Source organism: Coenobita brevimanus, chromosome 102 (assembly GCF_032717465.1).
Source record: "Coenobita brevimanus isolate Jiangsu-jjx chromosome 102, ASM3271746v2, whole genome shotgun sequence".
In the NCBI taxonomy this organism is placed as follows: Eukaryota; Metazoa; Arthropoda; class Malacostraca; order Decapoda; family Coenobitidae; genus Coenobita; species Coenobita brevimanus.
This window is the reverse complement of record NC_137055.1, coordinates 35554903-35572343: the sequence shown is the minus strand read 5'-3', so window position 1 is coordinate 35572343 and position 17441 is coordinate 35554903. Positions and strand designations below refer to the sequence as shown.

General features: G+C 43.9%; 1 protein-coding gene across 5 annotated transcripts in view; it reads right to left on the bottom strand.

Annotated features, from left to right (window-relative positions):
• Positions 1 to 16707, bottom strand: part of tmod (tropomodulin) — a 135420-nt gene extending 118713 nt beyond the window's left edge. For all 5 annotated transcript variants that reach the window (XR_013900070.1, XR_013900072.1, XR_013900071.1 and 2 more), the window contains exons 1-2: positions 16641 to 16707; positions 200 to 846 (exon numbers count right to left, since the gene is read on the bottom strand). Coding sequence is in view for 2 of the 5 variants with exons in the window: in XM_080284598.1 (XP_080140724.1) it covers positions 200 to 286 (87 nt within the window). In the remaining 3 variants the exon portion in view is untranslated. The remainder of the gene's footprint in view (positions 1 to 199; positions 847 to 16640) is intronic.
• Between the last annotated feature and the right edge of the window lie 734 nt (positions 16708 to 17441).

Genomic DNA, 17441 nt, shown 5'->3' with positions numbered 1-17441 from the left:
ATAAGAGGGTAATGAGAGGTAATGATGCAGAGAGAGCAATTAAAGGCAGACAGGGGAAGTGAGAGGGTAATGAGAAGGTAAGATGCAGAGAGGGCAATAACAGGCAGAGAGGGGAAATGAGAGAGTAATGTAATGATGCAGAAGGCAATTACAGGCAGAGAGGGGAAATGAGAGTGGTAATGACAGGTGTGGTACTTACAGGCTTGGTCTTCTTGTAGTACTCGTCCCTCTTCGTGATCTTGGTTACCTTGTGCGAGACGGTCCTCTGCGTGATCTCCAACTCCATTTTCCCCTGATTTGTGTGTTGCTGTCACGTAAATATAGAGTCACCAGCACCGCCTCTCTTTTAGGTATGTGGGGGTGTGCGGTGAGTCACTTAAAAAGGTTCTCGGGGGGTGAGTCACTTCAAAAGGATCGTGCGGCGGATGAGTCACTTAGATTCGTGCATGCAAGTCACTTAAGAGTCACCAGCCCCGCCTCTTATTTGTTTAAGGGGGAGTCACTTAGCTTCGTGGGGGAAAGACACTTAGATTCGTGCGTGCGAGTCACTTATAGTCACCAGCTCCTCTCCCTTTAGTCACGAGTCACTCACGCCCTTCACTTCTCTGCTACGCGCGTGACTCCAGCACTCTGAGTCACTAACCTCTTCCAGCAGTATCACCTTTATCAATCAAGTCAATCAAGTCTCCTTTCTTAATCAATCGGACAGATTAAGCAAGTTTTCGCCTGTGGTAGGAATCCAAACGACGTCAATTACGGTTCGCAAGACGTTTCCGGAGAGGCGACGTCATCTTGCGGCAGTGTGGTGAATGTGGTGGTGGTGTGTCATGGCTGTAGTTGCTCTGGCTGTGGTGGTGGTGGTGTGGTGGTGAAGAGGTAATACGGTGTGGCAAAAAGTCTACGTCAAAGGTCTGAACAATGTACATCAAAGTAGTCCAACAAGGAATATGCTACTAAAAACACACTTGAAAGCGAGTATACGCTGGTAAACATTAGTATATCGACAGGTATACTAAGGAACTCTGAATATTTGGAAATGTGCGAGGTATAGTAAAAAAAAAAAAAAAAAAGTCTGATAATGGTTTCAGTTTGTAACTTGAGAGTACTCATCTAGTGTATACCTCCGCCAATGCCACTGCCATTAAAATGGATCTGGATCCGTGGAGATATTGTGTGGAATACATAGGATCCGGATCCGCCCCCAAAGTTAATAAATTATTCCTTGACCCACAGCCCACCCTTCCACAAAATTTTTATTGAAATTCATTAAGAACTTTTGGGCATATTGTACGGGATACATAGGATCCGCATCCGGATCCGTCCCCAAATTTAATCATTTCTTTCTTGGCCCATGGACCACCCTTCCACAAAATTTAATTGAGATTCACTGAGAATTTTTGGAGATATCGTGTGGACAAACAAACAAACAAACAGACAAACACAGGTGAATACGTAAGTTCCCCCAACTTCGTTGGCGGAGGTAAAAAGTGAGGATATGTAAACCAAAGTCCATAAAACGTAAACCACCTACTATCAATTTTCCACAAATACCAATGCCAACACCCAAATCACACGCAATGGCCATTCTATTCACTTTTTTTTATTATTATAATTATGTATGAAAGAATTCTGCACACAGAGTTTCTCCCCAGATATACCACTGTTAATTCAGCCTTATACTTGTTGTTTCTGAAATATACAGTATGTGTGAGGCTGAAAAAATCTATTAATGGGTAGTTTGGAAAATAAATCGCCACGGATCAAGGGTGCTAGGGAGTCTCCTTACCCTAAGAGAATACGGACCTAAAGCTTAACACAATCATCTGGGGTGGTGGAGAAAAATATATATACTTCCTCGTTGCTCTGATGTTAATAAGACGATATAAGAAGAAAAAATACTTGAAGACAGTTCTAGTGAAGAAAGTGACTCTCTAAGGACAACACTAGACCATGCCACGATCACTTCTAAGATACTATAAGACAAGACATATTCTAGATTAGTGGACGTGCTTAAGACTATTTCTAAAGACTAACAGGTCCACTCCAGTACTATTCCTGAAGAACAAGAAGTACATTCCACCACTATTTCTAAAAAGGTAAAAGGTTCATGCTAGGAGTATTTCGAAAAGAGTATTCTTTTAACACCACAGAACAGCTCAACCCATCCTTATTTGCTAAAGAGGTCCATTTTAAGACAAGACTTGCTATACCTAAGTACTGATTTGAAGGTGGTGGTGGTAGGTGGTGGCAGCCTCCATCCACTCACTTGATGTACAGTGTAACAGTGGTGCTGCCTACTGCTGTCTCCGCCATTATCATTCTACCTCTTTGTCTGTCCCCCTCTCTTCCTATTTCCCCCTTTCCTCCTGCCACTTTTTATTACTCCTCTCTCTACTTCACGTACTTCTACACTGACTGGTTTCCTGTAACCCAGGAAACCATAAACAACGCTGGGTGGTAACCATATAACCAGATAACCGGGTGGCGTGGAGCCTGCTACGGTGCCCCTGTTAACTGGATGGAGACGCAAATGCGGTATTCTTCCAGGAATCGAACCTTCACAATTTTCCCCGAGCTTCAGGGCATTGTCAGCCGCAAGGGAACGTCAGTTCAATGCATGGGACTGCACTGCAGCGGTGAGTGCTTGACTGAGGTTGATGGGTATGATCGGCCAGACAGACTGGGATTGATCAACAACTAATTTGATGGGTTTTGGAAATATTCTACAACCACTTACTGAGTGGTTTAATTGGCATACTGACACTTGTATGTGTGAGTGGAAAGCAGTGTGAGTAGAAGACAGTGTGACAGCAAGACAGTGTGGGAGCAAGACAGTGTGGGAGCAAGACAGTGTGACAGCAAGACAGTGTGGGAGCAAGACAGTGTGACAGCAAGACAGTGTGAGAGGAAAACAGTGTGAGAGCAATACAATGTGACAGCAAGCCAATGTGACAGCAAGACACTGTGACAGCAAGCCAGTGTGATGCAAGACAGTGTGACAGCAAGATATGTACGAGGACAGTGTGAAAGGAAAACAAAATGTGAGAGGAAGACAGTGTGACAGCAAGACAACGTGAGAAGAAAGTGTGAGGGCAAGACAGTATAAAAGGTAGACAGAGTGAGAGGAAGACAAGACCAAACTGATATGTGAGATAAGCCTGTCCAAATTTAACCCTCTGTCGGCGGGCAAAGGATGATATTTCCTCAACGCACATTGTTGTCGGGAAGGGAGACAGGGCGAGAGAAATGATGTACAGCAAATGGCTCTGCTGGCACAAAATCATTTCCAAAACTTAATCAGGCGCGTGATAAACGGTGCGGAGTCACACGGCGCCTGAGTTTACCGGACCTAAGATGTAAACTCCAGCGCAGAACTACCACACAGACGGGATACGCTTGGCCGTGAACTGAGAGGAAGATAACACTAAAACGATGATTGCAAGCGAGTGATAACGAGATAAGCCACGGGGAGAGGGGAGGTGAGGGAAGCTAAGCGATCCTAGCTGAGATGAGAAGCAGTCCTAGCAAAGACAAAACAGTGGAATAAAACACCGTGAAGACAAAGGGAGGAAAAACAACCCAGGCGACGAATTAAGGGGCAGAAGCAAGACAAGATGGGGATGGGGGAGGAAGCGAAGAACCCTACTGAGAAAAAAAAATGAAAGGGGGAGGTGGAAGTCATGTATAAAGACAAGAGGGGAAAGGGGACGAATCTTGAACACCCTAGCGAGGACAGAAGGGGGTGACAGTAATGCATCGTAAAGACAATTCTAAGTCGGTGATGGCGTTCGTGAAGACAAAACAAGACCAGAATGCTGAAGTTTAAGTGAGTGTGAAGGCAGTTTGAGAACAACGTTGGTGTAGACGATAAACATGACTTATATACAACGAAGAAACGAATGTCACTGTTGGCGTGAGAGTAATGAAGGGACAAGTTGGTGCCAAAGGTATAATTTCAAGAGGAGAGTTGACTGAGGGTAGGGGTGAGGGGAGGGAGAGAAGGGGGACAGAGGGGAGAGGGAGAAGAGGGTGAGAGGAGAGAGGGAGAAAGGACGAGGTGAGGGGAAAACAAGGTGAGGGAGGAAGGGCGACAGTAGAAGGAGAGGTGAACACTGAACAGAGTTAAGATGCAGGGTGATAGGGGGGAGGGAGAATACGTAAAAAGGTGAGGGAAAAGGGGGAGGGGAGAGGGAGACAAGGTGAGGAGATAGGAGTAAATGTAGGGAGGAAAACAAGGTGGAAGTAAGGGGAACGGAGGGTGGTGTGGGTGAGAGGAAATGGGTCACAGATGAGGAAGGGAAGAGGAAAGAGGGTGATGATATGGAGGGACGGAAGGGCGAAAGGTGGAGGGACGAGGAAGAAAAGGTGAATAGATTAGGAAAGGGCGAGGAGAGAGGAGATAGGTAGGAAGGAGTGAGAGGACAGGGAGTCAGGGATGAAGACAGGGAGAGAAGGAAGGGATGAAGACATGGGAGAGAAGAGAGGGAGAGAGAGAGACTATGAAGAGCGAGGCAGAGTGAAGAGAAAAGTGTGAGAGTAGGAAGGAGGAGAAGACAGAGAAAGGAAGGAGGACTAGGCATGATAAAAAGAGGGGAGACAGAGAGTATAAAGAGAAAACAAAGAGAGTATAAAGGATGAAAGAAGGAGAATGACAGATGGAGGAAGAAGGGCAGGGCATGATGAAAGGAGGACAGACAAGGCGTAAGATGGAAGGAGGAGGGAAGCAGAAAGACAGCCAGCGTTTGATCAAGGTAAAGAGGATGAATGAATGTAAATATAACGCAGACTAAGATGAAAAAAAAAATAATGGAGTTTTAAGGTTATTTTGAATCTGAACCCAAAATAAAAAATGTTCAATATACATAAACTATTTTGTGGGAGTTATCATTTATTTTTAAAGTGGAGTGTTGAATGTTGATGTGATGTGCTGTTGTTGATTTTGTTACTGAGAGAGAGAGAGAGAGAGAGAGAGAGAGAGAGAGAGAGAGAGAGAGAGAGAGAGAGTGTGTGTGTAAATTCCTGACGTACACAGCTTACTCTCCCTCAATTTCCCCCACAAAACAAACCTAATAAGTCTTTCTTCCATCATCCCTCTCGCCACGACTGTCTTCTCTAAATAATTCTGAATAATAAATGTTAGAAGAGTCACTGAACAATGACACACACACACACACACACACACACACACACACACACACACACACACACACACACACACACCTCAAATAAATCTCACACTCCTACACTTCACACACATCTCACTTTGTCACAGATCACACTGCCATACCACACCATCACACTCCACACTGCGTCACCACACATTACCATATCTACACTGCCACACACTTCACACTGCCATACCACACCATCATACTCCACACCGCGTCACCACACATTACCATATCTACACTGCCACACACTTCACACTGCCATACCACACCATCATACTCCACACCGCGTCACCACACATTACCATATCTACCTGCCACACACTTCACACATGACACTACCACACTTCACACATCACACTGCCACATATACACCCTCCCACACTTCTCGTTCCCTCTTCCACTTCACACAATAGCTATGAATAAACTCTATGGTATCACAACGCCTCATTTCACTGTCCGAAGCTAAAAGTGCAAAACCATTTACTACCTGGTTATTGCACGTGGCATTTGGCCGGGATGGTGCCTAGCGTACCACCCCTCGCCTACCAGCTCACAGTCGGGAAGCTTTTAGGTCCAAAATTTACGGTTCTCTATTCTCGTTTCAAGTTGCAAAAGATTTAACTAATTTACAACACATTCTTATAATCATACTTGCAAAACTACAGAAGTTAAAATGATAGAACTGTAGTTATTTTATCTTAACTTGTCTCAAAGTTCTTCCCTTTTCGGCTTATTTCACGTAGCTCATTGTCAGTGGGTCTAAATCCTCTCCACGGTGTTTCTTCTTGACTAACATCATATTCTCATGTTAATCTCTTGTTACAATTGAGCTTTCAAGATAGGGAGATGACAATTTTAGGTTAGGTTAGAGTAAAATGAGTCTAATCACTCGCCTTATAGTTTACACACACACACACACACACACACACACACACACACACACACACACAGGCATCTCTCTCTCAAACATTATTCCACATCGTGACATTCCTATTTATACCTCGCACCCCTTCCGCCTCTCTCTCTCTTTCTCTCTCTCTCTCTCTCTCTCTCTCTCTCTCTCTCTCTCTCTCTCTCATCATAACCAAAATAATTATAGCCTATTCAATTATAATTTCATTCCATCAAGTATCACCAATTTCGTTTCTTCTGCTAACTTTATGTGACGCATTTCCACGGTCACTCTTCCCTTCATTCTACTGTTCGGTTTTTGATAATGGTCTTTCTATCTCATTCTATTGCCCATGAGATTTATAAAGTATCAGAAATTAGCCTTTCCTCTCTGTGGTTTAATATTTACTGGGGTGTCAATAGGTTCATCTGCGACTAATTCAATCATATGCCACTCTCCTTTTATTCCAGTCTGTCTTTAGTGGTTCATTCCAGTCTGTCTCTATAGTGGTTCATTCCAGTCTGTCTCTATAGTGGTTCATTCCAGTCTGTCTCTATAGTGGTTCATTCCAGTCTGTCTCTATAGTGGTTCATTCCAGTCTGTCTCTATAGTGGTTCATTCTAGTCTGTCCTATAGTGGTTCATTCCAGTCTGTCCCCATAGTGGTTCATTCCAGTCTGTCCATATAGTGGTTCATTCCAGTCTGTCTATAGTGGTTCATTCCAGTCTGTCTATAGTGGTTCATTCCAGTCTGTCTCTATAGTGGTTCATTCCAGTCTGTCCTATAGTGGTTCATTCCAGTCTGTCTCTATAGTGGTTCATTCCAGTCTGTCTATAGTGGTTCATTCCAGTCTCTCTCTATAGTGTTCATTCCAGTCTCTCTCTATAGTGGTTCATTTCAGTCTGTCTTTAGTGGTTCATTCCAGTCTGTCTATAGTGGTTCATTCCAGTCTGTCTCTATAGAGGTTCATTCCAGTCTGTCTCTATAGTGGTTCATCCCAGTCTGTCTCTATAGTGGTTCATTCCAGTCTGTCTATAGAGGTTCATTCCAGTCTGTCTCTATAGTGGTTCATTCCAGTCTGTCTCTATAGTGGTTCATCCCAGTCTGTCCTATAATGGTTCATTCCAGTCTGTCTTTAGTGATTCATTCCAGTCTGTCTCGATAGAGGTTCATTCCAGTCTGTCCTATAGTGGTTCATTCCAGTCTGTCTTTAGTGGTTCATTCCAGTCTGTCTCTTTAGTGGTTCATTCCAGTCTGTCCTATAGTGGTTCATTCCAGTCTGTCTCTATAGTGGTTCATTCCAGTCTGTCCCTATAGAGGTTCATTCCAGTCTGTCTCTATAGTGGTTCATTCCAGTCCGTCTATAATGGGTCATTCCAGCTTGTCTTTCCTTCATATAATCTCCAGCCTCATCATTCCAGCTTGCCTTTCATTCCAGTCTGTCTCTACATAGCGTCATTCCAGTCTGCCTTTACACTTCATTCCAGTTTGCCTCGTCATTCCAGCTTGCCTTTCATTCCAGTCTGTCTCTACATAGCGTCATTCCAGTCTGCCTTTACACTTCATTCCAGTTTGCCTCTCATTCCAGTCTGCCTCTGCACTTCATTCCAGTCTCCCTCAGTTTAACTTGGAATCATGAGTCATCGCTGTTTACAAATGCATCATCTTCAAGAAATTCATTCAAGTTTTTCTGTCCATGTCATTCTATCGTCATCCTAGCCTGTCACTATGTCATTCTACTTAACCTCTACATTCCCTCATTCCTCTCAATCACGTATTTCTTAATCAATATCTATCATCAATCCTGACCGCCTCTATCAGTCTCAATAAAATCATCTAGAATTACGTATCAATCAGGTTTAAGTCTAGTTACTGCACTGCTTGTAACCTTTAATATTCCCATCTTGTGTTCCCCGATTAGCCTCAAAGTTACCTGAATTTAGAGTACAGGAGGAGTTGCAATGAATACTGTAGCTTTGAATGTACTTGTAATAATATGTAACGATGTACACGATAGCTGAATTGTTGCTACTTTCCTTGCCACTGAAGTATTTTGCCTCCTCTATAATGTACATAAATAGTCGACAGTGCAACATATGTGACACCCTGTATAGTACATACGAAATTTCATGTATGTTTACCGTAGACTTAGTGATGCTGGGTATGGAAGGGGGCTGGGGGAGAAAGAGATCAAGGGAGAGACTACTAGAGGGGGACACAAGGGGGCCAGTTGGGGGGGGAGAGAGTGAGATCAAAGGGGAGACTACGGGAGGGGGACACAAGGGGACCAGCTGGAGGGGACAGTGAGATCAAGGGGGAGAATACGAGAAGGGGACACAAGGGGACCTGATATGGGTAAGCAACACGTGGAATACCTGCCCTTGAAACACCATGAAAGTACCTACAGACATAACAAGACAGCTAAAGACTCTGTATGTGTTGTAATCTTAAACTACTGTCAACACCAACACAGCCACAACTGACACACGTGCAACACAAGTGAACACTGATACTCTCTGGGTGCAACACAACTCATCACTGATAATCTCTGGATGCAACACAACTAAACACTGATAATCTCTAGGTGCAACACAGCACTAATAATCTCTAGGCAGAAAGACAGCTCATTGGGAACAGTATATTAACATGCTACAGGTCGTTTGTCACAGTCGCTACAGCACCTGCGGTAGTCATGAATATCAACATTGTGGGAGAGACACACTTACAGGAGGGCACACAACTCAGCAACATCCCCGGCATGCAGCACAATACCCAATTTGGTATGGGGGGGAGGGGAAGGGGATGTGCTGACCGTCGAGCATTTGGAGGGAGGGGTACGAAACACGAGGGGGTGTAGAGACCGCTTAGAAGAAGTAAACACTAATGGGACAACTTTCGGCACTGAACTGCTTTTGTCATCTGTCCAGCCAATATAAACAATTAACTGTTGTGATGAGTGTGGACGGTTTAAGAAATACGTTTGTCACTGTGATCAACCAGACATACAAGTCACAACAGAATGGTTACTGTTGTTGTTGTTGTCCTAGGCTCATCTGGACATGAACCCGGAGGTTCCCAGGCTGAAGGTGCCCTTCAACTGCAGTCCACTATCCTCCTGTCGGAAGGCAGCAAGATGAGGGACATCTGTATCACTGGGCAGCGGAGCTGCCCAGTTATATTAACGACACCACATGAAGGTGTCCCGCTCCAGCACCATTACAGAGTTAAGTGTTTTATTTTGGTTGGTTGAAGACATACGTAGCACAGTGACGAAAGTTAATCTGTCTTGTTTACTCTGGGATCTCTAGCGTGAGGGAGTGAGAGAGTCCAACACTACTAAAGATACATGGAGGCAGTGGCTATCATTGGCATGCTACAACGACACCAGTCACTCCACTACAACATTACGGGTTAATACAAGACAGGCCACAGAGCACAGGGTTCAGGCCAGCTAAAGAAGTAAACGAAATTGCGACAGAAGTGGAACAATGAAGGTATAAAGAAAACTAAATATTTACCCTCTACAGCACAATGGCGTCTTTTATATTTTATTGTTACTACCGACAGACGATATTATTCAGGGCGGGAGAAACACCCTTTTTTGTGGAGTGTGTTAAAATCCTTCACTGACACGAGGTTAGGCTGAAGCTGAGTAAAATCGTCTGGTGGTAGCACGAATAAAATACAGTAAAGACGTTATAATACTGCAGGGGATGGGGGGGAAAATTGCATGTAGCTTCCGATTGATTAAGAAAAGTTAATACGATCACGGGATAAAAACTGAAACCGAAGATGAGCGAAACCAAAGATGAAATTAAGAAAACACCGCGAGCGACAGGGCAGCCACGAGTCACCCAGGGGGACGCCAGACCCTGGGGGGGTTGGGGGTAGGTGGGAGGGGAAGAGTATGGCGAAACTTAGGTGGCCAAATAAATAAAATAAGAGAGCGTGCCGAGTAAGGGAGAGAGCGGTGGTAGCAGCGCCTGAAGCCAACTGAAATATAAACGGCCGAATTTATTAACACTGGGTGCCCCGAGGTGTGAGGCAGCCCCTAATATTGGACGGTCATGCATGGTACACCTGTGACTGCAAGGTGTGATCAGCCTGCATCCCACATTACAGAGTGCAGGAAGATCACACATGTCTTATCACTATCAGATGTGTTCCATCACCATAACGCATGTCGTATCACCATCAGGCATGCTTTATCACCATCATGCGTATTCTATAGCCATCCCTTGCTTTAGAAACTGTCGTCAAATATCGTGGGGCATGTGCACACCTTGGGGCACCCAGTTTTAATAATAATATGAGCCAAACGTTGAAGCAGAGGCACCACGGGACCCAGACGTACCTTCATGTCGGATAGTGAAATAAGAGGACTTTTGGGCGAGTCCTTGGTACCGACAGGGGCCCCGCCTCCCTGGTTGCGTTTCACGGTGACCTTTTTCGAGTACTTGACCTGTCTCATGATTGTGGTATCAGACATCGGGTCGCCGAACCTGCTGGTGCGAGTCGGCGGCGTGGAGGCGGTCCAGTCTGCCAGGTTTGTGGTGATCGCTTGTACTCCTGTTGTCTGACATATATATCACAAATACATATATTGTGTAGAGACGACACGCCTACCATGCACCATATATTATGTGGATATATATGTGCCTCGAGGTGGGTGGGATGTGGTGGTGGCTTTTTGTGCTAAGTCACGCAACACTTTCTTTGCTCCAAGTTAGGTGGGGGTATTGTCGTTTCCTGTGTTGGGCTATTCTCGTTTTTCTGTACTGTCCAGGAACACTCTGCCTGTTGTAAGTTAAATGGGGAAGTGGTTGTTTGGTAATTGATGTGCTACGTCACGGAACACTGTTGGGAGTTAGCTAGGAATTTTGTGGTTCACTGTGCTGCGTCACGGAACACTAATGCTTGCTGTTACTGTCCTACGTCACGGATGAGGAATACGAATGCTTGCTGTTACTGTACTACGTCACGGAACACTACTCGTTGTTGTGGTGGGAGGGTGTGGTTGGATACTGTGCTACTTGACGGAACACTGATATTGCTGTGATGGTGGTGCACATGACCTGTCATTTGTCTGTCTCACTGACCTCGATGTGCCGATGTTTATATTATCTAGCGTATCAATGTTTACAGGATCTGTGTCGATATTTACAGGTCCTAATGTTTACGATATTTACAGGATGTCGATGTTTACGATGTTTACGGGATCTGTGTCGATATTTACAGGATTTGTATCGATGTTTACAGGATCTAACGTATCGATGTTTACAGGATCTTTGTTGATATTGACAGGACCTAATGTTTACGATGTTTACGGGATCTGTGTCGATGTTTACAGGATCAAATGTATCAATATTTACAAAATGTGTTGATGTTTGCAGGATTTGTATCGATGTTTGAAGGATCTGTGTCGATGTTTACAGGACCTAATGTTGACGATGTTTACAGGATCGCAATTTACACCAAAAATCACCAATGGATGCAGTTAATGAAGTGCTGGTGGTTGCGACAGAAAGTAAAGGCCGCGAATCCTTTTTACGTTGCTACAAAGGACATTATGTTTAGTATGCTGGGATCCGTTCTGGCCAAATGTGCTCAATCTGCGGGTCTGGGCGGGTGACATGCTAACCTACAGTATGGTCACCCCGTCATCCTTCGAGTGTATTCATAAAACCTCGGAAAAACGAACCCGGAACCAACTTCTTTTGAAAAAAAGAAAGGAATCGGGAAAAAAACAAAAGGAATTTAAGACGATAAAAACAAATATACAAAAAACTAAATGAATCGAAAGAAAACACGAAGAGAGGAAGACAATAAAGACAAATATACAAAAATCTAACTCAGTCGATGGAAAGTACAAGCAATTAAAAAACGATGAATAAAAACATAGGTCATTTACATACACGAAAAGCTAAACAGTGTGATATAGATACACAATTTCTCTATAACAGTAAATATTCGTGCATAATCTTCAACGGGCGTGTTTCTGAGAACTGCATAAAATCAGGAGTAGAATTTAAAGATGTCATGATTTGGATATATTAAAAAAAAAGAAAGAAAAAATATCTATAAGGAGGAAGATGTAATGATAAGAAGAAAATGCTGCTAGGTGTGTGTGTGTGTGTGTGTGTGTGTGTGTGTGTGTGTGTGTGTGTGTGTGTGTGTGTGTGAGAGAGAGAGAGAGAGAGAGAGAGAGAGAGAGAGAGAGTTGGAAAGGAGTCTAAAATCTCTCTCAAAATATCTCTCTATCTCACACTCACGAATTTTAGAGAAACGCCATGAATATTGGGTCTAATAATTTATAAAGACACCTGGGGGCTTTGCCAGAGAGAGAGAGAGAGAGAGAGAGAGTTACATATATACACTGATCACAAAGACCTTCTGGTTCTTAAGCTGTGTGTGTGTGTGTGTGTGTGTGTGTGTGTGTGTGTGTGTGTGTGTGTGTGTGTGCAAGGGAGAGAGATGAGAGGGGGTCTTCCTCGGTGGTCTGGCCTTAATATTAATAGAAGTCGCAGAAGTGAGAGAGAGAGAGAGAGAGAGAGAGAGAGAGAGTAGCCTAGTGCACGTTAGCATGAATCAAACACACATACATAATCTACACGGACATCTCTCTCTCTCTCTCTCTCTCTCTCTCTCTTAGCAGTGTTGCCGGAATATATTAACCTGGTGCAGGAGAGGGACGCCTTCACGTGGTGGCAGCGATATAACCAGGTGGCTTCACTGCCTGGTTATACACACGTCCCTCAACTCCCTCCCTATCCCCAGAAAGGAGGATGGTGGACTGCAGGAGGAGGGAAACTTCAGCCTGCAGTCCACGGGGTTCACTCTACACTGGGACTACAACTCTATCACACTAGCCTAATATTTATCTTCCATTTTAGTTTCCCACACGTATATACTGTGCTCAGGGGATATATAAAACGCAGGGGATATTAAACACTGTGCTCAAGAGATATATAAGACGCAAGGAACAAACACTATCGCGATTAACTTCTTCGCCGAAAAATAAAAACGCTTCGTACTTTACTCCAGCTAACAACAGACGTCTTTATTCAGCTCACATAATATCACCGCAAGAAAGATTTAAAACTGACTACAATAAGGTCAAGAGGTAAATAATAGCTCTACTGTTTGGGTGTTGAACATAAATCGCAGTTAGTAAAACTTCGCGGCCATAAAACTCCTGCGCTTCAAACAGAGGTGAAAATATGTGTTGTGATTAATTGAGGATGAATACCTTAATTAATGACGACGAACACCTTAATTAACTGCACCGTGAATAATCGCCAACGAACACCGTATATGACAGGATTTGATCACACTTCGATCGTCTTTCTGTGCTAACCAAAAAGACTGAGGCGCTAGCAGTGTTTTAAATGGATTCAAACAAATAAGTTGTTAGATGAAGGTTATTTAGGCGAGAAAAGCGATTATGTCATGTAAAAATCACCATACGTATTATACATATGATATAAAAACCTATGCTTTATATCATATGTCAATACGTGTAAGCTTAATATACCGCTATATAAAAAGGATAGCTATATTAAGCGGAGTAAACAGTGAGTCAAAACTTGGCGGTAAAATAGGCAATAAATCGTTGAAAAAAATCAGACAAAACCACAAAACATATTAAAAAGTCTCAAAAAGTACATATCAATAGTTAGATGGTACACTAAACAGAACTAATGAGTCTGTCAGTAGTGTCTTAAATTGGACGAGCGCTTAAGTATAAAAAGAGGAAGATAAATACATAAATAAATAAATAAATGGCCAGAATTCAAAGTCCAGTAGCAAACCAGTGACAATCAAAGCCGCTGCCAGTTTGATCTCAGACTTGTACGAAAATGGAGTAACGCCAAAGACACAACCATTACCCCAACTAGACACTCACACTGCTACACTTACGGTTAATAGTTTCTCTTCACTCCTGCAACTGCGTCAAAACCCTATGAGGTCTTTCTAAATCAACCAATGCCATTCAAAAATAAAGGTAACAGAGCCTACAGGATATCTAAGTCATGAAGCGAATATAATCACATATCAGCCACAAAAATCCAGCAAGTTGGAAAAATGGCACCAACATGATTTCTAATTTCTGCTGCTAATTCAGTCACTACCTTCATGAAAGTCATGAAGCGAATATAATCACATATCAGCCACAAAAATCCAGCAAGTTGGAAAAATGGCACCAACATGATTTCTAATTTCTGCTGCTAATTCAGTCACTACCTTCATGAAATCTAACTTATGCAGGTAATACAGTCACTACAAACTAACATGAAGTCTCGTCTGCTTATCTGGGAAAGCTTTGTGGTATGAGATTGTAGCAGAAAACAGAATAAACACAAGATTCAACTGTTTAGAAAAGTATAAACCTGGTAATACCCAACTCCACACAATATTGCTTTCACTGAGTTCTTCCAAATGTGCTGCCCTAATGAAGCCAATTCTATCCTATCTCCTTCTCTCTTCCTCCTCAATGATTACCAATTTATTTTTCTGGGCGTAAAGAAGTCAACTTATTTTTGTAACTGTTAAGAAGGGAACAGGGGATGGAGTCTGTCCTATCACCAAAAAATACAACAGAAACCTTAATCGAACCACCGACCCGACTACCATAAGGCCTCGACCACACCAGATACTTGCTGACGCGCGCGGGTACGGATGAGAACTTTTATAGGCAACAATCATCGCCTGCAACCGCCAGCACCAGCAACCATCTGGTGTGGACGTGCACTAAGAAAGACAAGGTTATCTCAATTATACCTCACAAGATCTGAACCAAACCCATATTATAACAGGTTAAACTATTTCCTTTCTATTAACTCTCCTGGCTTGTCATCCATGGACCTGGGTTTAGCGCCTGGGAAATATAATAAACAATTTTTTACACATGAAATTTTGACGGGGAAAAATCATAGTATCTTGACCTTCGATGCATGAAAAGAAAGTCCACAACAGCCGAGCAAAATTTTTCAACACAATTTCGCCAATAGCTGTCCCCTTCCTCAGCTGACAACTAGGGTCATGTTATCGTCAGTTTTAGAGTTTTTTCTGCACCTCATCCATAGCAAGTGTTGTGCATATTATACTTTGTGTGTGTGTGTGTATTTTGCTTTAATATCGACATACATAATAACCTACATGAGTATATTAACGTACCATCTATGAAAACAAACTGGTAAGGAAGAACTGCTAGGGAGGTTAAAACGACCCTTGCTGCTGCATAGAGGGGGGGACAACTGCCGTCGAAATTCTATAAATTTTTCGCCTGCTTTTGTGGGCTTCCTTTTGCTCAAACATAATTCTGCTTAAGACGAGAATAAAGCTGAGGCTGTGTTAAGTATGTGGTGGGTGAAGTGACCAACTCAGCAAAGTATGTGGTGGATAAGGTGGCCAGCTCAGCAAAGTTTCAGAAGGCACCGTTTCCGCGGATCTAAATTTAGTGGTGATGAAAGGGAGGTGCGACAGACACCCGGGGGCGGCGGCAACTGAACTGGGGTGAGTCCTGAACTTAGATTTAGTGAACACTGATTCTTAACCCACTCACTACGAGACACTGCATCCTAACCTGAGGCGTAATCTTAAGGTGAGGTGTTATCTTAGTGGAAGGGTCGAAGGAGGCTGTCTTTCACCCTTTCACTGCGACAGCTCTTATCAAACACAAAATATACGGAGGCCACTTCCATGTTTTTGACGACCTGACTACCACAGTTCAATATATTTAAGTATTTTAGCCAGTTGCCAGAATATAATAAAAAAAAATCGTCCTCTCATTGAAGGGATTAGTGTAGACTTTCTTAACCCTTCAAAGAGGCTTACATTCCTAGATTAATGAAACCGGTAAGGGGAGTACAAGGACTAAGGGGATGAAAATTGGAGGACCAGCTTACGACCTCTGATATGCAGATATAAAGAAAAATCCTCCAAGTGAAAAGGTTAAGACAGCGTGAGTCAGCGTCGCACCTCGCTCGATCCTTAAGTCACCCGGACGATATAAAGGCTGTCCAACTCGGCCCCCTGTGCGCTTCACGACGTTCCTTTGTCCCTGTGTCCTCGATGCTGACATCCTGAAGGCGGGGACGAACGAGAATCCACGAGTCTTTAGCGGCATGGACGAAACGCGATCGAGTAACTTCCATTTTCACTTGGGTTTCCAGTTTCCAGACTTTGAGAAACGGATGCAAGATGCTGCGTTGCACTTTTTGCTTTTTCTAGTCACTGTTGCGTGGAAGTCTGTCCTTTTGGGGATAATCGTGAGAGTAATCGAAGTAATGTGGCATGGAAGTCATATGCTTTGAGAGTAATCGTTAATGAAGTCTGCGAGTAACCGTATTTACAACCGGAAATACAAGATTGATACATCACCTCACCCTGCTAAAGGTGGGCGATAGTCAGTTGTTCAAGAAATGATCGTAGGAGTAAGAGTAAGATGTGTAAAATATCTGTTGTTCTCGGATTAATAAAGCAACGGTACAAGTGCATCAATTTTTGTCCTGGGATTGGGAGTACAGATGCATCAATATATCCACAGTGCACACGTTCTTTCTGCTCACACTCACAAATGGTATTCACTCCGCGGTCACCGAATTCAAGGCACACACACACTGGCGGTTCCCTTCACTGCACCAATGCCGGGGAGGGAGTGAATCTGCAACCACTGGGATTTTCTGCCACCCACCCACCCACTTGCACAAGATTTCCCCTCTCTACCTTTCCCTCGCTCTCCCCTCCTCCTCTCCCTCCCCCCACCCACCCGTTTCCCCTCTCCCTTCATCTCCCACCTCCTTATTCTCCCTCTCTCTGTCTCTTCTTCCCTCCTCCCTCCCCACCCACCCACCCATCTCCCCTCTATCCCCTCATTTCCCTTCTCCTCACACTTTTCCCTCCCTCCCACCCACCCATCCACTCCTCATTCCCCCCCCTTTCTCATTCACTCTCCCATCCATCCATTTCCCCTCCTTTTCCCCCTACCTCCTCCTCACTCTCCCTCTCCCTCTCTTCCACCTCTCCCTTTTTTCTCCTTTCTTCCCTCCCAATTTCCCCTCCCTTCTCCTTGCTTCCCTCCTCCTATCCTTCCATTCTTCCCCACTCTTTCCCTCTCTTTAACACCCTCCTCCTCCTCATCATCATCATCATTCTCCCCATCCCTTCCACACATTCCCACTTCCATTTTCCTTCCCTTCATTTCGTCATCTTTCCCTCTTCCTTCCGCTTCCCTTTCTCCTCCCTCTCCCCTTCCTCCATCCCCCACATCTAACTCCTCCCCTCTCTCACACATCCTTTCTTCCCTCCCTTCCCCACTATTTTTCCTCCTCCAACCTCCCCTTCTATTTGCCTCCTCCTCCCTCTACCTCCTTTTC